Source organism: Salmo salar, chromosome 10, assembly GCF_965601325.2.
Source record: "Salmo salar chromosome 10, fSalSal1, whole genome shotgun sequence".
Lineage (NCBI taxonomy): Eukaryota > Metazoa > Chordata > Actinopteri > Salmoniformes > Salmonidae > Salmo > Salmo salar.
In genome coordinates, this window is record NC_138300.1 from 24,680,517 (window position 1) to 24,702,778 (window position 22,262).

The following is a 22,262-nucleotide window of genomic DNA, read 5'->3' on the forward strand; positions in this document are numbered from 1 at the left end:
GAGAAGATCTAGCTAATGTTAGCTATAACAATTAGGATATCAGTAAAGCAAGCTAGACGAGAAAGCTAATATAACCAGAAAGCTAACTAAGTTAGCTGTTATTTCCTCCTTTGACAGTTCCCCTCTTTCATCCGACAGTTGTGGAGCCAGCTAGCTAGCCAGCTTGTCCGGTAAATGACAGTCCAAAAACAAGCGAAGTAGGACAGGCGCCGAGTCCATTTCAGCCGTTGAGCTAAGCCCCTCGGGCAGTGTCTTCTGTTCTGCTTGTTATATTTGGCCGTTCTCTGTTGCTTTGAGCATGAACCCTTAGCCGCCAACTAGCCGTGAAATAAAAGCGAAGGTGCTGTTAAGATTAACGTCAACAACATCCGCATCCGGTTAGGATGTAGGTCCCTCAGCCCCTTCCAACTCCTAAATGTTGTAGTTTTGTCATGCAATATTATTAAATGTACATTTCTTCAGTCGTTATACATTTGGAAAGAATATGCCTTAAAAAATGTAATGGCAATATACATAAAGGTGGACGTTTGTCAGTCCTTGACTATTGACAGACATCAGAATGAATCTCCCACCATTGTTGGTAGTCACTACATTTCCCATCTAGCCTAGCAAAGTCATGTGCAACGTCTGGTCTCACATGACCTACTTGAGGTTTGACGTCAAAACCATGTTGAAAACTCTCTGGCAGAGGCAGAAGGTAAGGCAGGCTCTCTTCAACAAGAAAACGAAATAAAGGCTTGCATCATATTTCCACCTATTTGTGCAGGATCTACTGGAGGAACAAACAAAACGGGTAACAAAATATTTAGTACTGTATGCATTGCATGCCTAACATGATAAACTGATAGTTTAAGTTTCAGGTTGTATTGTCACGTGCACAAGTACAGTGAAATGCCTTTCTGGCAAACTCTTTACCAACAAAGCAGTAATCCATATCCGTAGTACTTTAGAGTAAAGTAGAAAAAAATACACGAGCAATAGAAATAAGAAATACACGAGATAGTCAGTAAGCTATATAACGTTACAGGGGTCAGTACCATAGTTCACTGTTTGCTTGGCAAGTTAATGTCAGTCTTAGGGGAGAGTCACTATAGGTTCAATGTAGTTTGAAGAATCAGACTTTTTATTGTAAAGCTATGAAATATTATCCATTCCATGGTTGTTTTCATGTTGTAGTGCAGAATTCTACTCTACCCACTGGGCACAGACATCAGTTCAATGTCTAATTTACATTTGGTTGAGTTGTCAGCTATTTTTAATTCAAAGTGAAATAAACAAAAATGCCACCATGTCATTGGATTTATGTGGGGGAAAAAATACAAAAAGCCCTTACATTGAAGACTTTTTCCAAATCCAATGAGTTTTCCATGTTGATACAATTTCATCAGATTTTGTTGGGGTTGAAATTTTGTGTAAACAAAACTGATTCAACCAGTTTTGGTACTCTTTTGTAGTGAAGGATTCAATTCAACTCAGGAAATTAACAGATTCCCCCCTCCCCCCCCCCCCCCCCCCCCCCACCCCTCCCCAACCAACCATGCACAGTCAGCATATTTTGTCTCACTCAGACATGACTCCCGTTGTTGGCAGGAAGGCCACTGGCCTTGTAGCTGCCACTTTTACACCGCTCACTCCTGAAGGGTAGGTGATCTGACTTGTTTTATGGGTCATGTTATGTATGCATTTATGATTAGAGCTGTTGTTGACTTCACATTCTTCAACTTATTGTACTCTTTATCCAATCTCTCTCCCTCTCTCCACAGTGAAATCAACCTTTCAGAGATCAGACCCTACATTGACTACCTGTTAGAGCAACAAGGTGTTAAGAGTATATTTGGTAAGAGCTTCCTCTGTACCTGGCTCCTTGAGGGGTATCCCCTCCATTCAAACTTGTTCCCCCTCAGTTTTATGTCCCTACAGTAAATAAAACGTCAAATGATTGAGTGACAGGTTGACGCAAAGAAAATATCAGCTGCACTGTGTCAGCACAATGGACAGAGCGGCCCACGGTGTGTGTAGGGGGGTGATTAGGTATGACTCGTTTGGGTTTCTGTAAAAAGCGTGAAACACTTCTCATCTCTGTGGTAGGCTAAGTGAATAATGTGATACGCCTCCGCCTGTCATTTTTTATTTATAAGGGCAGAGTCAAGTTAAAAGTTACCTGGTGAGCAGGACACTGTGCTGGAGGCCGGGGGGGGTGAATGTTCCTGGGTGTGGCACAGAAGTTGTCACTGTTTTGGGGCCTGGAGACAACCCCAGTGTCCACTGTGCATCGTTCGGGAGAGAATACTCCCTTACCTGCTTCAACAAAGGGTCATGCGGGAAGTTTGTGCCCCTGCATAGCCAAAAGCTTAGTCTACATTGTTTAGGGCCTGGGCAAAGTGTTCATCTGCCTCGGGGCAACTGCTATGATGTTCCTTTATTTGCTCCGACAATCCACATTCACCAAATGGACATACCATGTTGGTCAATATGTATCACGTACGTAGTGGTCGTTTGGAATGTGCCAAGCTGTCACATGTCCATGAGTTTGGGTAGTGTGCGTTTAAGCGGGGTGGTTAGAAATAGTGAACTGTGGGCCTCCCGAGTGGTGCAGAGGTCTAAGGCACTGCTTGAGGTGTCACTACAGACCTGGGTTCGATCAGTTGAAGGGAAAATGACCACTGCTACGTCCTGACAATATTTGATGTTACTGCTTATGTGTGAGGAATGTGTCTCAAGCATCATTTTTAAATGTCACGACAAGAATAAGGGGAGGGTTGTGTGGCGAAGACACGCTACAGGCACATCTCTCTCAAATATTTTGTTTCTTTGTCAGTGTTTTTAAATGCCCCGTGAAATAAATACATATATACACATACACACAGGCAAGAAAAAGTATGTGAACCCTTTGGAATTACCTGGATTTCTGCATAAATTAGTCATCACATTTGATCTGATCTTCATCTAAGTCACAACAATACACATAGTGTGCTTAAACTAATAACACACATTATTGTAATTTTTCTTGTCTACATTGAAAACATAATTTAAGCATTCACAGTGTAGGTTGGAAAAAGTATGTGAACCCCTAGGCTAATGACTTCTCCAAAAGCTAATTGGAGTCAGCTAACCTGGAGTCCAATCAATGAGACGAGATTGGAGATGTTGCTTAGAGCTGCCTTGCCCTATTAAAAACACTCACAAAATTTGAGTTTGCTATCCACAAGAAGCATTGCCTGATGTGAACTATTCCTCAAACAAAAGAGATCACAGAAGACCTAAGATGAAGAATTGTTGACTTGCATAAAGCTGGAAAGGGTTACAAAAGTATCTCTAAAAGCCTTGATGTTCATTAGTCCACGGTAAGACAAATTGTCTACAAATGGAGAAAGTTCAGCACTGTTGCCACTCTCCCTAGGAGTGGCTGTCCTGCAAAGATGACTGCAAGAGCAAAGCGCAGAATGCTCAATGAGGTTAAGAAGAATCCTAGTGTGTCAGCTAATGACTTACAGAAATCTCTGGAACATGCTAACATCTCTGTTGATGAGTTAGCGAGATGTAAAACACTAAACAAGAATGGTGTTCATGGGAGGACACCACAGAAGAAGCCACTGCAGTCCAAAAAAAACTTCTGCACGTCTGAAGTTTGCTGAAGTGCACTTGGGTGTTCCACAGCGCTACTGGCAAAATATTCTGTGGAGAGATGAAACTACAGTTGAGTTGTTTGGAAGGAACACACAACACTGTGTGGAGAAAAAAAAAGGCACAGCACACCAACATCAAAACCTCATCCCAACTGTAAAGTATGGTGGAGGGATTATCATGGTTTGGGGCTGCCTCAAGGCCTGGACTGATTGCTATCAAGACATTTTCCAGGAGACTGTCTGTCTGCCAATTGAAGCTCAACAGAATTTGGGTGATGCAACAGGACAACGACCCAAAACACAGAAGTAAATCAACAACAGAAGAAAATACACCTTCTGGAGTCCTGACCTCAACCCAATTTTGAGATGCTGTGGCATGACCTCAAGAGAGCAGTTCACACCAGACATCCCAAGAATATTGCTGAACTGAAACAGTTTTGTAAAGAGGAATGTTCCAAAATTCCTCCTGACCGTTGTGCAGGTCTGATCCGCAACTACAGAAAATGTTTGGTTGAGGTTATTGCTGCCAAAGAAGGGTCAACCAGTTTGGTTTCTCAAATGACTGCCTCGCCTGGTTCACCAACTGCTACTCAGACGGAGTTCAGTGTGTCAAATCGTAGGGCCTGTTGTCCGGACCTCTGGCAGTCTATGGGGGTGCCACAGGGTTCAATTCTCGGGCCGACTCTTTTCTCTGTATACATCAATGATGTTGCGGCTGCTGATTCTCTGATCCACCTCTACACAGACGACACCATTTTGTATACTTCTGGCCCCACCTTCTAGACCCCACCTGTTGGGTAACCCAAGGGGAGGCTGTATCTGAGCCTGGTAGACCCCACCTGTGCTTTATTGGTTAAGTCAGAATTTGCCTGATGAGAGGGTTTTTCTTTTGAATGCTGACATTTTGTGTATTTCTCTCTCTGAGTGTCATCTTTGAAACACCAGCGCTGTGTAAATAAAGTCATTTGCACCTCTACCTGCCTCCTGCTGAATCTTTGGTCTTAGCACTGCTATAAGGACCCTATTTTACACTGATACAGGGCAGCGGAGATGGGCTACAAATTTCGCACCAACCTGTCACTTCAAAAGCACTCAGTCTGCGTTTGAACTTTGTTTATTGTGGTATAGCGTGAGCTAAGCAGAATTCAATATAATTCTATTGCAAGAACACCCAAAAATGTAGCTGCCTCGCCGATTTCAACTGCCTCCTTAGTCACTTTATCCTGGCGCCGGGTCTGGCTTCCTCCTTAGTTATTGCTCATCTTCCCCCATTAGAACTGTGCAAAGTCATAGCAGTACAATCACTTTCCTACCAAGCTCATGCACAGCTGTTAGTTATGCCTCTGTTCTTTTCCCCAACCGCTCCACCAGTAAATGGCACGACAGGAGAAGGTATGTCTCTCACTGTGGAGGAGAGGAAGCTGCTTGCAGTGGAGTGGTGTCATCAGGGCAAGAACAAGTAAGTCTGAAATGCCATTCTTGCAAGCTCTAAACCCAACAAGTAAGTAATACAGAATGTGGTTATCAAATGTGTGTAATATGGTTTATACACTGAGTATACAAAACATTAAGAACAACTATTTCCATGACAGACTGACCAGGTCAATCAAGGTGAAAGCTATGATCCCTTATTGATGTCACTTGTTAAATCCACTTCTATGAAGGGGAGGAGACAGGTTAAAGAAGGATTTTTAAGTCTTGAGACAATTGAGACATGGATTGTGTATCTGTGCCATTCAAAGGGTGAATGGGTAAGACAAAAGTGCCTTTGAACGGGGAATGGTAGTAGGTGCCTGGTGCACCGGTTTGTGTCAAGACCTGCAACATTGTCCAGCATCCCTGTGGAATGCTTTCGACACCTCGTAGAGTCCATGCCCCGATGAATTGAGGCTGTTCTTAGGGCAAAAGGAGGTGGGGTGTGGTGCAACTCAATATTAAGAAGGTGTTCCTAATGTTTGCTATACTCAATGTATGAGGCAATACTGTTTCTGTGTGTATGTATGAGTCACTGATTAAGCCTTGCTGGCTTCTTGGCACACTTTGCTGTGTCTTCACAGGCTGGAGCAGGTGATAGTGCACGTGGGCTGCATGAGTCTGAAGGACTCCCAGGAGCTGGTGAGTCATCCCTGCCACAACCTGCTGGGACTCCTGCCTACCCATAACTAGTCTAAACTCAGCACAAGGCCTTGGAACAGCTCACAGTGTAATTAAGGTGTCGTACTGTCTCTGTGTCCCCCATGCAGGCACGACATGCTGCTGAAATAGGAGCCGATGGGATATCAGTGATCTCCCCCTCTTTCTTCAAACCCGCCACCGCAGGTGCGTTGAGCCTAACTTTCAGTTGTGATGTATACTTGTGGTTCTGTTTGCTCATTACAGTATGACTATGCCATTCCACTCGGATCAACGTTGCAGAGAAATTCACTGTAGGGATTTCCTTTCCTTACTCTGTTTCCTTCCACTGAACTCAGATGCTCTGAGGATGTTTCTCCAGGAAGTGGCTGCAGCCGCCCCAGCCATGCCCTTCTACTATTATCACATTCCAGCTGTGACTGGGGTCAACTGTGAGTACTCTGCTTTCAGTTGATATGATACAGTCGGTCACTTCTTGATGCACCTCTGCATGTGATACTCTAATATTCAGGGTTTGAATTACAAGGATGTTGATTGTCAGCCACTCTTTTCTCCTGTCAGTGCGATCAAGGGATGTGTTGGAGGGGATAGAGAATCAGATCCCCTCGTTCCAGGGGCTGAAGTTCAGTGGCAGCGACCTGATGGACTTTGGCCAGTGTGTCAGCTATAGTCCATCTCACTGGTCACTCCTATATGGTATAGATGAGGTCAGCACTTCATCATTCTCCTCCCTCTCTGTGCTTGTCTCTCTCTGTCAGTATGAAGATAACTTATCCTTAGAGCAGTGTTTCCCAACTCCAGTCCTCAAGTACCCCAAACGGTACACATTTTTATTGTAGCCCCAGACAAGCACACCTGATTCAACTTGTCAAATAATCATCAAGCCCTCGATCATTTAAATCAGGTGTTTTTATTTGGGGCACCAACAAAAATGTGTACTGTTGGGATACTCGAGGACTGCCTTAGAGGAAAGTCATGTCCAGTATGTTATGTTTATCTAATTAAATAATGTTTTACTCTTTAACAGCAACTGCTAGGAGCTTTGGCAATGGGTGCCAATGGAGCTGTAGGCAGGTTGGTCTCCATTTGATATCATACTTTAACCCTGAGAACTATGCTCTCTGTGTGAAGTCAGTCCATTATGCAGACACTTACAGTGCATTCGGAGGGTATTCAGACACCTTGACTTTTTCCACATTTTATGTTACAGCCTTATTCTAAAATTGATTAAATGGTTATTTATTTTTTTCATCAATCTACACACAATACCACATAATGACAAAGCAAAAACAGGTTTTTAGAAAAAAATTGAAATATCACATTTACATAAGTATTCAGACCCTTTACTCAGTACTTTGTTGAAGCACCTTTGGCAGGAATTACAGCCTTGAGTCTTCTTGGGTATGATGCTACAAGCTTGGCACACCTGTATTTGGGGAGTTTCTCCCATTTCTTCTCTGCAGATCCTCTCAAGCTCTGTCAGGTTGGCTAGGGAGCGTCACTGCACAGCTATTTTCACTTCTCTCCAGAGATGTTCTTTCGGGTTCAAGTCCGGGCTCTGGCTGGGCCACTCAAGGACATTTAGAGACTTGTCCCAAAGCCACTCCTGCGTTGACTTAACTGTGTGCTAGGGTCGTTGTCCTGTTGGAAGGTGAACCTTCGCCCCAGTCTGTGGTCCTGTTCTGGAGCAGGTTTTCATCAAGGATCTCTCTCTGTACTTTTCTCATCTTTGCCTCGATCCTGACTCGTCTCCCAGTCCCTGCTTCTGAAAAACATCCCCACAGCATGATGCTGCCACCACCATGCTTCACTGTACATGTACAATCAATTGAATTTACCACAGGTGGACTCAAGTTGTAGAAACATCTCAAGGATGATCATTGGAAACAAGATGCATCAGAGCTAAATTTCAAGTCTCATAGCAAAGGGTCTGAATACTTATGTAAGTAAGGTGTTTTTTGTTTTACATTTTTGTTTTGTATTTTACCCCCTTTTTCTCCTCAATTTCATTCTTGTCTCATCGCTGCAACTCCCCAACGGGCTCGGGAGGCGAAGGTCTATTTCATGCGTCCTCCAAAACATGACCCGCCAAACCGCACTTCTTAACCTCTCTGGTATCATGGGGACACTAGCGTCCCACCTCGACAACAGCCAGTGAAATTGCAGTGCGCCAAATTCAAACAACAGAAATCCCATAATTACAATTCCTCAAACATACAAGTATTATACAACATTTTAAAGATAAACTTCTTGATAATCCAACCACTGTGTCCGATTTCAAAAAGGCTTTACGGCGAAAGCACACCATGCGATTATGTTAGGACAGCGCCTAGCCACAAGAAACCATTCAGACATTTCACAGCCAAGGAGAGGACTCATAAAAGTCAGAAATGGCGATTTAAATGAATCACTAACCTTTGATCTTCATCTGGTGGCACTCCCAGGACTCCATGTTACACAAATGTTCATTTTGTTCGATAATGTCCCTCTTTATGTCCAAAAACCTCTGTTTTTGTTGATGCATTTAGTTCAGTAATCCAAAGGCACAAAGCGCGCTCTCAACACCCAGACGAAAAGTCAAAAAAGTACAATAAAAGTTCATAGAAACATGTCAAACGATGTTTAAAATCAATCCTCAGGTTGTTTTTGTCATAAATAATATTTCAACCGGACAAAAGCTTCGTCAATAGAAAAGGAGAAACAAGAAAGGCGCGCTCCCAATCACACGCTGGACTCATGTCTGGAAATTTCCACTGTCCACTCATTGAAAGTGCTGTATCTCCCTCATTTTTCAGAGTAAAAGCCTGAAACAATGCCTAAAGACTGGCCACATGTAGAAGAAGCCATAGAGATCGTGAACTGGGTCCTAAGTCTTTGTATGGTGGATAGGCTTTCAATGGAAAAACAGCCTTTCAAAATAATAGCACTTCCTGGATTGATTTTCCTCAGGTTTTCACCTGCCATATCAGTTCTGTTATACTCAGACATTATTTCTTATAGTTTTGGAAACTTTAGGGTGTTTTCTATCCAAATCTACCAATTATATGCATATCCTAGCTTCTGGGCCTTAGTAGCCGGCAGTTTACCATGGGCACGCTTTTCATCCAAAATTCCGAATGCTGCCCCCTACCCTAGTGAAGTTAACACCCGCCCGCTTAAGCCAGCCGCACCAATGTGTCGGAGGAAACACCATTCAACTGACAACCGGGTCAGCCTGAAGGCGCCTGGCCCGCCACAAGGAGTTGCTAGAGCACGATGAGCCAAGTAAAGAGTTAACCCGGACGACGCTGGGCCAATTGTGCGCCGCCCTATGGGACTCCCGATCACGGCCGGTTGTAATAAAGCCCGGAATCGAACCCGGGTCTGTAGTGACACGATCCAGTGAGCGATGCAGTGCCTTTGTCCGCTGCGCCCTGATACCCCTTTTTTTTAAATTATAAATTAGCAAACATTTCTAGAATCCTGTTTTTGCTTTGTCATTATGGGGTATTGTATGTAGATTGATTGATTAAATAAAATATTTTCCTCAATTTTAGAATAAGGCTGTAACATAACAAAATGTAGAAAGTCAAGTGGTCTGAATACTTTCCGAATGCACAGTATGTCTTAGGAATGCCACTCTCTCCCCAGCACATACAACTACCTGGGCAGCAGTGTGAACAAACTCGTGTCAGCCTTTGATAAAGGGGACCTCCCCAAGGCCAGGACTATACAGGTACCTCTCCTTTTCAGCCTCAGACAAAACAACAACTCAGGACATCATTGTAGTTTTCCTAAATCTGTGATAATCTGATTGATTCATGTCTTTGATCTCCCTTTGCAGTTCCAGGTGCAAGATATCCTCTGTTATGCAATAAAGCTGGGTGAGTGAGTGCAACATTTTCACCCACAAAAGTCATTCCCATGTGTGTCATCTGGGAGATTAACCTAAAGTGAGTCTGTGCATTTTGTGATGTGATACATTGTGTTTGTGTGTGTGCAGGGTTTGATTTGGCTGTAAATAAGCAGCTGATGAGTGAGGTGTCAGGATTGGCTTTGGGCCCTCCCCGCCTGCCCTTGCTGCCCTGCCCCCATCCCAAGGCCCTCTCCATAGCACAGAGACTCCAGCAGATCCTGGGGGATCAATGACAGGAGCACGGAGGCTTGGCTTTATAGGCCAGCCTGGGGGCATTACAGAGTCGGTTAAAACAGTCATGCGTTTCTTTGTTTATCTAGACTCTCCAAGATGTCAACTTTGAAATCTCCTATTCTGTTCTCCTGCTTCTAACTGATTTTAATTAGGAGGAACAGAAAACACTAACACTGTACCCAATAAGTTTGATTTAACTGACTTTCGCCTGCACATGTATTCAAATGTAAAGAAACATTCCACTGCCAGAAGCCCAAAATGCCAAAACGATAGTCATGCCAGAGGTGCAATCAAGCATCATGTAGTAGGGCATTAAGAGCATAGCCTACTAGAGAACTGTTAAAAATACTTGGTTTTACAGATTGGCTGGGTTACAGAGGGACTTTTAGCACCTTGTATCTTAAAATGGTTTGTGATATTTAATCTGTATTGTTTTTATAGTGAGACCTGCAGGGTTGTTTTCTTCATACTTTATTTGTTTTTACTTTCTTCTTTGTCGTTTACAGGAACAACAATGCATTTTTGTGTGGTTGATACCGTTTCATATAAGTACTGTATTAGATTGTAACCTAACCCTGAGTAAATTAGTACATCTATAAGTGGAATTGCCACTGACCTCAATAGTGTGAACTGCACTCTTTCCAGTATTGTAGTCTTGATATTATCTTTAATGTGAATTACAGTATAACTGAACTTGTATGCGAGTGAAAGGGAAATCTAAACAAAACTTGAATCATTTTTGTAAACACTCTTGGACATTGCATATGAAATAAAAGATCAACCGTTTTGGAATGTTATGCCATATAGATTTTCACCTGTTATTCTCCCAAGTTTCATGTTCATTTGTTTGTGTCTCTCGTTCTCTGTTATGACTCTGGGCTCTGTAGAGTATGACTTCAGTTTCAGATCTCTTTCAGTACTTGTAAACCAAAAAGCAGAACGATCTCAGAGGTTGTGTGCCTGCCTGCCTCTGTCAGACAGAGAAGTGCTTTGTCCATGTCAGTCCCTCTTGGCTGTAGTGTCTGCGGTCTCTCTGTGTTCTTAGTTGCTCCCTTCCTCCCTCCCCCTCTACTTCCCTGGCCCTTTCCATATCCTCTATTGACTATACTACACATTCCACCCGTGATCATACACACTTTTCACTCTTCTGATGTGAGAGGAGAGACCAAGCCAGCCTTTCTACTCAATAACAGTATCACCAACTCTTGGACAGAATGAAACTTTGGACATGTTGTTTCTTTGAGGCTATTGAAGCATAGCTGTTGTGAAATCTATTGGAATTTGATTACATGTGTACAGGAGAGAGAGGCGGGGACAGACGGAGCCGGAGGGAATGAGAGCGAGGGGGAGAGGTGTGTGGTTTTGGCAGGGATAAGAAAAGAGATGGTTGGTCAGGAATCTGGCTGAAGGACAGGGGGAGGAGGAACACATGATGTTCAGAAGTCTCTCAGAGGAATTGAAGCTCTCTGAGCCTATGCTTTGGTACGGTAAGTTGGGTTATTGATAACAGAGCAATGGTTTGGGTTTATCTTGGGCTCTGGGTGTTCTTGTTGGTGTGTAGCCCCTCACAGCTGCATGGGCAGGTTATTCTAGGTAAGGGGGAAGTGTGTGGAGGGGCAGTGGAGGGCCAGTGTGACACCAACCTCACATGTGTGTCTGTGAAGCCCGCTGACAAGGAGCAAACACCCAGTGCTGGACTCTGCAGCCGTGAGTCTACCTGTTACTATTCCCAATATTATGTGTTCCATATTTTATTTGTTTTATACGAGTGTATTTGAAAAGCAGTTAAATTATTTGCGTCCTCTAGTGAACTCCACTTTGGCTATGACAATGGAATTACAGTATTGTAACTAATTACAGAGGTGCGTGAAGTGTATCATATTGTCTATATCGCCCATAGCTCCCCTTGCCCCAGGCTGTGTGCCATGCTCTGGAGTGCTGTGTCCCCGTGCCAGGCGAGTTTGCCCTGGGGGACATGTCACTGAGCCATGTGGCTGCTGCCCACAGTGTGCCCGTCAGATGGGCCAGGTGTGTGGAGGCCCCCACTGGGAGAAAGGCTACTGTGACAGAGACCTCACCTGCACCCTGTTCACCGGACGCAGCCCTGCCAGACCCCCACACACCGGCGTGTGCAAAGGTAAGAGGATTGGTTCTAACAGATGGGACTTAAGAGGGCACATTGAGGTACGGCCCCTGTACAAATTTAAGCATTGCGTAACAGCCACAGTGATGAAAGTGGTGCATGGTTGTGTATTATGTAACAGCTTACATTTGTTAATGGGTGACTGTGTATGTCTGCCTATAACATATTTAAACTCCATATTCATAATTATTACATATCTACGTATAAATCGATCTGTTTTTTCTACATTGTCAGGACAGAACGGTGGTGTCGGGGGAGGGGTGTGTCTCTGTTAACACCTGGTCTCTAATATGAAGGAAGTCTCGAGTTTCTGCTCGCCGGAGTTAGAATACCTCATGATAAGCTGTAGACCATACTATTTACCAAGAGTTTATCTATATTTTGCTATCTATTTACCACCACAAACCGATGTTGGCACAAAGACCGCACTCAACGAGCTGTATAAGTACATAGACAAACAAGAAAATGCTCATCCAGTGGCAGCACAGGGAAACTGAAATCTGTTTTACCTCATTTCTACCAGCATGTCACCTGTGTAAGTAGAGGCGAAAACACTCTAGATCACCTTTCCTCCACACACAGAGACGCATACAAAGCCCTCCCTCACCCTCCATTTAGCAAATCTGACCATAACTCTATCCTCCTGATTCCTGCTTACAAGCATAAACTCAAACAGGAAATACCAGTTACACACATGCTTAATATAGAAGTGGTCTGATGAAGCGGATGCTAAGCTACAGGACTGTTTCGATAGCACAGACTGGAATATGTTTCGGGATTAATCCGATGGCATTCAGGAGTTTACTACATTAGTCACCGCCTTCATTAATAAGTGCATCGATAACATTCGTCCCCACAGTGACCGTACATAGATATCCCAACCAGAAGCCATGGATTACAGGCAACGTCCACACTGAGTTAAAGGCTAGATCTTCCACTTTCAAGGAGTGGGACACTAATCCGGACGCTTATAAGAAATCCAGCTACGCCCTCCAATGAACCATCAAACAGGCAAAGTGTCAATACAGAATCCTATTACACTGGCTCTGATGCTCGTTGGATGTGACAGGGCTTGCAAACTATCACGGATTACAAAGGGAAACCCAGCCGCAAGCTGTCCAGTGAAACGAGCCTTCCAGACAAACTATATACCTTCTATGCTCGCGTCGTAGCTAGCAACACTGAACCATGCATGAGAGCACCAGCTGTTCCAGACGACTGTGTGATCACGCTCTCCGTAGCCGATGTGAGTAAGACCTTTAAACAGGTTAGCATTTACAAGGCCGCAGGACCAGATGGATTACCAGGACGTGTACTCAGAGCATGCGCTGGCAAGTGTCTTCACTAACATTTTCAACCTCTCCCTGACCCAGTCTGTAATACCTACATGTTTAAGCAGACCACCATAGTACCTGTGCCCAAGAACGCCAAGGCAACCTATCTAAATGACTATCGCCCCGTAGCACTCGCATTTGTAGCCATGAAATGCTTTGAAAGGCTGGTCATGGCTCACATCAACACCACCATCCCAGACACCCTGGACCCACTTCAATTCGCATACCGCCCCGACAGATCCACAGATGACGCAATCTCTATTCAACTCCCCACTGCCCTTTCCAACCTGGACAAAAGGAACACCTACATGAGAATGCTGTTCATTGACTACAGCTCAGCATTTAACACCATAGTGCCCTCAAATCATCACTAAGCTATGGACTCTAGGATTAAACATTTCCCTCTGCAACTGGATCCTGGACATCCTGACGGGCTGCCCCCAGGTGGTGAGGGTAGGCAACAACACATCTGCCACGCTGACCCTCAACACGGGGGCCCCTCAGAGGTACGTGCATAGTCTCCTCCAGTACTCCCTGATCACCCACGACCTGCATCATTAAGTTTGCCGACGACACGGCGGTGGTGGGCCTGATCATCGACGATGAGACAACCTGGCAGTATGGTGCCTGGACAATAACCTCTCCCTCAATATCAGCAAGCCAAAGAGGCTGATTGTGGACTACAGGAAATGGAGGGCTGAGCATGCCCCACATCGACAGGGCTGTAGTGGAGCAGGTCGAGAGCTTCAAGTTCCTCGGTGTCCACATCCCTCAGGAATTATCATGGTCCACACACAGCAACACAGTTGTGAAGAGGGCACGACAACACCTCTTCCCACTCAGGAGGCTGAAAAGATTTGGGATGGGCCCTCAGATCCTCAAAAAGTTATACAGCTGCACAAGTGAGAGCATCTTGACTGGCTGCATCACCCCTTGGTATGACAACTGCTTGGCACCTGACCGCAAGGCGCTACATCATTTCAATAATGAGTGAGAAAGTTAGACGCATAAATATCCCCCACATAAATAACACCCACAACGAAATGCTAACCTCCCATGTTATTGGAATGTTGAGAAGTTAGCGTGTCTAACTTTCTCACACATCATTATTCATGACTCCTTCAGGTAGCATCCACATTAATGTATAAGTGGTTAGAAACACTATATTCTTATTTAGAATAAAAGTGACTCAAATTACACCGTACATTTATTTACCATTAAATTATTTTGGGCACAAAATTATCTGAAACACAACCAAAACCAACAGCAAATGCATCCAACAAATGTGTAGAGTCACAAGCTTGATGTAGTCATTGCCTGCTATGAATATGGGACCAAATACTTAACTTTTTACTACTTTACTACTAAGTGAAATTGTCCCAATACTTTTGGTCCCCTATAATGGGGGAGGCTATGTATCATTTCAAATCCAAAGTGCTGTAGTACAGAGCCAATACAACAACAAAATATTGCCACTGTCCCAATTATTTTGGAGCTTACTGTATCTACCTCAATTACCTCGTACCCCTGCACATTGACTCAGTATTGTTACCGTGTATATAGCCAAGTTATCATTACTCATTGTGTATTTATTTATCAATTTATCTTTTTTTTGTCTCTACATTGTTGGGAAGGGCCCGTATGTAAGCGTTTAACTATTTGTTTACGAAGCATGTGACAAATAACATTTTATTTTATTTGACATATATTATAACAGATCTTCAAATAAAGTGTTACTTTTACTATCTCGTTACCTTATCCCAGTAATCTCAACCTGTCTGTGACTCTCCCCTGTCGTGTTCCAGTGTTACTTGGGCATCAGGCAGACCCCCTGGCAGACCCCCTATGCCCCTGGATGTGGGGCTGCAACGTCAGGGCAGGGGCCTGTGACTGCTACACCCTACAGACTTGTCACGCTGCCTTCTCCTATCACAGTTTGGACCAATGTCTCAAAACATTGAGAGGTGAGATATATAGACCTAGGCACCCATGTATACAGACACACACAAACTGATAAGGTTGGAAAGTACTGTAGCCTTTCAATATTTTGTAGAATGAGCTCCAGCTGTATGTGCTTTTGAAGTTTTAGGCATATGATTGAACTTTGGCTATCGATTTTCCAGGGGATGAGCTCTGGAGTGAGATGGAGAAACAAGGGGAGCATATATGTGTGGAATGGGGCTGCGAGTTGCAGGGAAGCCAGTGTGTGTGTATGGAGAGGAGCTGCTACTCACCCACACCATTACTCTCTGAAGACACCTGTGAAAACATGCTGCGTGAGTTTCACCACAAAAATAATAACCAACTGCTGCAACACAATAGAGTAAATCTATATTTTGCAAACAATATGGTATTCAAAAACTAAACGTGAACATCTATACATTAATCTCCGTTCCTCTTTCTCTCCACATGTCTCTATCTCAGAGGGAGCTCGCTGCAGCAATGTTATCTGCCCTGAGGTCCAAGTCCCTTCCTGTCCTGCTGATTCCTTCCTCACTGAGCCTTACATTCCTCATGGCCAATGCTGCCCCCTGGTGCCAGCTATCTGCACATGCAACTTCGATAAATGCCCGTTGGCACCCCCGACCTGTCCTCCTGGCCAGCAAGTCCACCGTGTGGAGAGCAGGGATGGTATTCCAGGGGCTTGTTGCCACCAGTACCAGTGTGTGTAGGGTTAGGCACTGCTTAGGCAGCAAAGTGTGATGAGATGATGACAGACAAAGAGAAAGAAGAGAGAAGGGGTAGACAGGCCAAATGAAAGTGCCAGGACCTCACACAGAGCTGGACTCGACAGACAGGACTCCACTGGTTAATAGCTGATGGACTGCATGGGCAATTTTATATGCATTATGACTCACACATTGCCTACAGTTTTTATTTCTGAAATCATGGCATTAATAGCTTTTTTGAGCAACGTAGCCTAAAAGTAACTAAAACCATTTAACTAAATTCTAATACATTCTAATACATCACTGATAATGGGTTGGGAGGAATAGGGTACTGTGCCCGTGGTAGGATACTGGATGTCATGTGCACATTTTCATAATAAAGGAAACAATAGACCCCTCTTTTCAAATGACATGAGTCGTGATTTATATTTTATGCATAGTGGTCATTGTATTTAATCCCAGAGGCTATTCGATTATAATAAGTGAGGGAGTAACGCGGAAGCTTTGAGGCGTTCCTGTCTGGGATGGACGGACATATTTGAGCGACACCCAAAGCGCTAGCGTTTCCGGCCAGCTCAGCGCGTCCGGAGTGTTGTGTTGTCAATCTAGCTACTGCTGTCATTAGCTTTCACTTAGCGACACTGTGGCGATCACTAGTGGTGGACAATAACAAATTCAGTTCCAAAATGGTGCTGCTGACAATGATCGCTCGGTTGGCGGATGGACTGCCGCTTGCCGCCTCAATGCAGGAGGACGAACAGGTTAAGATTTTTAGTTTTCCTAATGCCATGTATGTTAGCTTGAATTGCTTGTGCTAGCTATCTATCGACCCACCTACTATTGGCAAATAGTTGTTCGCTGGTGTGCTACGTGTGCAATATGGACCTTGTCATCTATGCAGGCCTACTTTCTTCTTTCATATTATATGAGCTTGATTGTGTCTGACATTGAAGTCCAGATGGACTTATTCCAGCTGTGTCAGAGTAACAGGCAGCTAATCATTTAATGGTCTAGCTACAGATAATGTGTTTAAACAAAGATTGTTGGTATCCATTAGTGGGATAGGTACTGTTTGGTGTAGCTTGGCAATGCTTTCTTCGTCCTCGATACGTAGTAACAGGAGTCTCCATTAAATGGCCATGTCCAGTTGCACGGGGTCCGTTCGAATTCAGAAAATGTTCCGTTATTAAAATAAGTACTTTTTTGCTCCTTTTAGTAATCCAACACTGCCATCTTGTCTATTTCAAGTATTCTCTAATTGACCGAGACAGGTGGGTGTCTACACCGAAGTGCCGCATTTCTTGATCAATGTGCGAAGACTTGAAATATACAAGATGGTGGTGTACACGTTGTTGGATTACTTAGACCCCCCAAATTATTTATTTTAATAAAGGAGCATTTTCTAAATTCAAATGGACCCCGTGCAACTGGACATGGCCATTTTGAGACTCCTGTTTCCACAACTCGAGGACGAAGACAGGGTCCCCAAGCTAAGGTTGGTCGAAAATGCTCTGCTACACCAAACAGTACTTATCATGTAATGTATACCAAAAATCTACGGTTAAATCACATTATCTGGTGTAACAATCTGTAGCTGCTAATGGCCAGGCGTTGTCAGCTCATGTGATCCATTTGCTTACCATTTTGAATGTTGGGATACTGTATCTCCTTTGGTTAATAAAGTAAGTCCATTGAGTAAATTCTGCTCAAGTTAATTTGCGATTTGTGACGGTCTACTGTACTCCCACATTAAATTGTTTATCAAAAGCATCATTCATCCTTGTTATTTCCTTGTAGTCGAAGAGAATGAGGAGGCAATGTATTACTGAGTTGCTGTAGGCTACATGTGAGTCTTGCCACCTGCTGGAAGAACTCTAACATGTTTCCCTTGCTTTCCTAACTGCTCTCCCAAAGGGAAGTGAGAAGGTTGGTCTTTTCTCTGCACTGTAACCGATGCTTGGAAATCATACACATTGTTCCTGTGATGTGTTACTGTTTTTACCATACCCAGACCACCTGCTTCTTTGTTGATGACATTTTATATTGATCCCAATCATTGGTTCAGTGTCCTTTTAAATCTTCTTGGATGCTTAACCTCTTGCTCTGTCCTGTGTTTAGTTGGGTCGGGACCTGCAACAGTACCAGAGCCAGGCTAAACAGCTGTTCAGGAAACTGAATGACCAGAGTCCCACACGTTGCACATTAGAGGCAGGCTCCATGTCCTTTCAGTGAGTTCAAACCACACTCTCTTGGCAAAACACTGGTCATAACACACCTTTCTCAAATGTTTTTTTTTTTTTTGAGTAATGACTTGCACTAATAAGCAGGTATCCACTGACCGTTATGCATACCAGACACTGACTCATGTTTCCGTTCTTATGTTTCTCCCTCCAGCTACGTCATAGAAAAAGGAGTAGTCTACCTTGTGCTCTCTGAAGCAAGCTTTCCCAAAAAACTTGCCTTTGCTTACCTGGAAGACCTGCAGGCAGAGTTCCATGAACAGCACGGGAAGAAGGTCCCCACTGTGTCCCGGCCGTACTCCTTCATTGAGTTTGGTGAGATTCAATGAAATATATAATCGTTAGAATCCCTACTAACAACCCAATGTTGATATAATAGGAAACCCTAGCATTAAATTATGAATAAATATGCCTTAAAGTCCTGTAACGTTCCCGTGTCTCTTTTTTATGGCGTTTTTCCGTCTCTGTCTACAGACACCTACATTCAGAAGACCAAGAAGTCGTACATAGACAGCCGAGCCCGTAGGAACCTGGGCAGCATCAACACAGAGCTGCAGGACGTCCAGAGGATCATGGTGGCCAACATTGAGGAAGTATTGCAACGAGGGGAGGCCTTGTCTGGTAATGTCTACTTCTTGTTCTTCCTTCTCATAGATTTACAGTGATAATGGTTCATGTAGGTCGATGTACAGTGAGGGGGGGAAAGTATTTGATCCCCTGCTGATTTTGTACGTTTGCCCACTGACAAAGAAATGATCACTCTATAATTTTAATGGTAGGTTTATTTGAACAGTGAGAGACAGGATGACAACAAAAAAATCCAGAAAAACACATGTCAAGAAAGTTTTATAAATTGATTTGCATTTTAATGAGGGAAATGAGTCTTATTTCATTAGCATAAATGCATATCATTGCAACAGAATGATAATAGGTAGAATGTAAATGTTAGGTAGAATTTACTAGATTCACTAATAAAAGGGAGTATCACTTCTGCTACACACTGTTCGTCAAGCTCTGACAAAGAATAGTGCTTCAGAGGAAGAGGAAGCAGATGCCATTCTCACTTGTGTTAAATGAGGATTTGTTCTGGTTTCTGTTCCCTCTGATCACCTGGATCCACTCCTATCACATCCAGCTCTGGACTCCAAGGCCAGTAATCTGTCCAGCCTGTCGAAGAAGTACAGAAGCGATGCCAAGTACCTGAACACTCGCTCCACCTATGCTAAGCTGGCCGCAGGCGGGGTCTTCTTCATCATGCTTATCGTCTACATCCGCTTCTGGTGGCTCTGAGAGAGGAGAGGAGAGGAGATAGAGGGGTTGGAGAAGAAGAGCTGGAAGAAGTTGAGCTCTGGTCTCACATTCTATCCAATATGGGATCCCTCCTTTTAACACAAGACTGTTGAAGACTTATTTTTCCCAACTGTCTGTCCATATATCTATAAAGTAATTACATGTTATGTTTTATTAGCAATTACGTAGTCATCCTGTAGTGGTTATACCTTGGAGTTGAAAGAGTGTGAGTATTGCATGTGAGAATGTGACAGAGGAAATGTTTGTTTTCCTGTGTGTGTGTGGTGTGTGTGTGTGTTACCAAAACCTGTATGATGACAAATCTTCTCTTATCAATTTAGTTCTGTATAGCAGGAAGAAAGAGAAAATCTACATAATTGTATTTACCCAGAGGACATCATAAGGGCTTTGCCGTTAATAACACTACTATTATTATGTTGGCATTGTGGTTTGGTGGAGATTTCTTGAAGGTTAACCTCCTGTTCTGGGGTGATCAATCACATTACATGTGATATTGGCTGCAGAAATAATATTCCTCATTCACCTTCATCTTCACACTGAGAGATTGGAACAGTTTATCACCAGACCAGACACGTTCATCGGTTGATATCTAAAGGGGGCATCTTTTATTTTGTAAAAAGTTTACACAAGTGAAGACACCATGTTAAAAAAAATAAAAATAAATCAGGATGAGAATTGTAGCTAGTTTGTTATGTAACTGGCTTATGCTAATCAGCGGCTGGATAGGCTAATGAATATCAACTTCACTGTTTCATCTGCTATAAATAAAATGATTTTCACTAAAGTATTGAGTTTCTACTACAGAATGCAAACTTGCTTACAAATCAAGATGCATGCTGTACCGTTCTAATAGAAACACTTGTATTCCTGCCCGGTGCTTGTTCATGAACTTTGGACACAGCCAGTGGTGGTCTATCAGGTCAAAGTCAGACCTCTAAATACATAAGAGGAAGGGGTGTCATCAGCTGAGTTTTGGTCAAGTTGTGTTTGTTTAAAAGAACCAACAGCTACTGGTAGGCCTGGTTCATGCATCAGCTCAAGCTATTCCTATCCCAGCCAGCAGTTGGTGCCCTTTGCTTATGATAATGTTGCATGTGAAAATGGCATTCCCTTGCAACTTGTACTGTTGCGGCGAAGACTTCTGCACAAGATCTTAAGGTAGTATTGGAAGAAAAATATAGACTGCTGCTTCCGGGGTAGAAAAAACTATCTACATACGTTTAGAAAGTGCTGAAGCTTGTTTCTGCTCACGTAGTTTGAACAGGAAGTGGGCATAGCAGAAATGAGAAGCAGCGGAGGGTAGCGTCAGTAGTAGCATGCAGAGCTAACCACAGGGCACAGGCTAGCCTTTTCACCTCTCACCATACTCTCATCTTCAAGGGAAGTGTGTGTGACTGACCTAGCAGAGACAGTCTTTACAGGAAGGACACATCAGATACCGATGGTACTTAATGGATTCAAAATGATAATGCAGCCTACAGTCATCACTATAGTCGCCATTATTCTAGTCTGTTACATTTCCGGAATCAGCCCATATGCTTCACATGAGCTCTTGGCACTTACATTTTATTTCACACCCTATAATAGATGTGTCCAGCACCACTTATCAATCCCTCAATTTTATTTTATGCAGGTAGAAACAGTAACAAAAGTTACTAAACAAGTGGAACTCAAAGCTGTAAAGCAATTTGCATTTATTTCATGAAATGTACTTTGAAAGGGTAGAGTTCATACTGTTGATCCCTCTTGTCAAATAACTCTCTTGCTAGTCAAATCACTCTGTCTTGTTGGAGGTGCGTTTGAATGGGTTCCTCGGGCCTTTGGCCATGGCTGAGAACACCCTGATGATGAGTCTTTTTTGGGCTTCTCCTCCAGCTGAAAGATGGAGGAAGAAATGTCTCGAACTGAAGGCTCAGCACCATGAGGCTCAATGTGAGGGGCTAAAGACAGGAGAGGGTGGGGGGCAGAGAGTGAAGGAATGAGAGAGATGTATTTATCATTGTTCCGTAGCAACTGCTATTTACATGTTCCTAACACACACCTAAACAAAATTACAAATCTAGTTACAGTTGAGCTCTCAAATATTGTTACAGTGGAAATGTCCATCAGCAGAGGAAATATGGTCCTGGACTGACTGGCAGTTCTTCTTGTGTCCTCTCTTGGAAAGCTAGCGGGTGAAACAGAAATAAATTACGGAGGGAATATGTAAATAAATGTAACTCCTCCTAATCCCAAAGCCAACAATATAGTGTTGAATAGCAGATGCCGCTCTTGTATTTCTCTCATCATCTCCACATCAATAACACAACCTAATTGGGGGAAAAACAAATCTGTCTGATGTACCTTGAAGATCCTGAGTTTGGTCATTGGAAAACAATGGAAAATCCTTCCTTTCTGCTGAGCCTCGATCTCTGCTCTTTATTTACGCCCCTGAACACCATGTGGATACGCAGGATTCATGGAGCAGCCGGACGCAGAGCAGAACTCAGACAGGACTTGACTGATGAGCTGCCGAGATGTTGTCATGTCCGCTGACTATTGGGAGGGCCCATCTAGAACTGGGAGTAACACGAAGTACCTGGGATGCTGTGGCTCAACATGCTATTGGATGGTCCTACCTGATCCAACCCCCATGATGAGGGGGGAATCAGAGAAGGCAGCAAACAGTGCTTCACCG

General features: G+C 43.6%; 3 protein-coding genes across 3 annotated transcripts; all 3 read left to right on the top strand.

Annotated features, from left to right (window-relative positions):
• The first annotated feature begins 707 nt into the window (after positions 1–707).
• On the top strand, positions 708–10,685 carry npl (N-acetylneuraminate pyruvate lyase (dihydrodipicolinate synthase)). The gene is made up of 12 exons (NM_001139839.1): positions 708–793; positions 1,546–1,641; positions 1,764–1,837; positions 4,998–5,085; positions 5,684–5,741; positions 5,870–5,945; positions 6,098–6,190; positions 6,321–6,466; positions 6,787–6,833; positions 9,390–9,474; positions 9,583–9,622; positions 9,742–10,685. Exons 2-12 carry the CDS (start codon positions 1,571–1,573, stop codon positions 9,885–9,887), a joined length of 924 nt encoding a protein of 307 aa, NP_001133311.1. The 5' UTR covers positions 708–793; positions 1,546–1,570; the 3' UTR covers positions 9,888–10,685.
• Positions 10,686–11,330: 645 nt separating this feature from the next.
• Positions 11,331–16,441, top strand: LOC106613828 (cysteine-rich motor neuron 1 protein). Its single transcript, XM_014216479.3, has 5 exons — positions 11,331–11,595; positions 11,789–12,025; positions 15,171–15,329; positions 15,489–15,641; positions 15,790–16,441. The coding sequence occupies exons 1-5, from the start codon at positions 11,403–11,405 to the stop codon at positions 16,035–16,037; spliced, it is 990 nt and encodes a 329-aa protein (XP_014071954.1). The 5' UTR covers positions 11,331–11,402; the 3' UTR covers positions 16,038–16,441.
• Positions 16,442–16,561: 120 nt separating this feature from the next.
• Positions 16,562–20,369, top strand: sec22bb (SEC22 homolog B, vesicle trafficking protein b). Its single transcript, XM_014216481.3, has 5 exons — positions 16,562–16,795; positions 18,153–18,262; positions 18,429–18,589; positions 18,749–18,895; positions 19,410–20,369. Exons 1-5 carry the CDS (start codon positions 16,721–16,723, stop codon positions 19,562–19,564), a joined length of 648 nt encoding a protein of 215 aa, XP_014071956.1. The 5' UTR covers positions 16,562–16,720; the 3' UTR covers positions 19,565–20,369.
• The last annotated feature ends 1,893 nt before the right edge of the window (positions 20,370–22,262 follow it).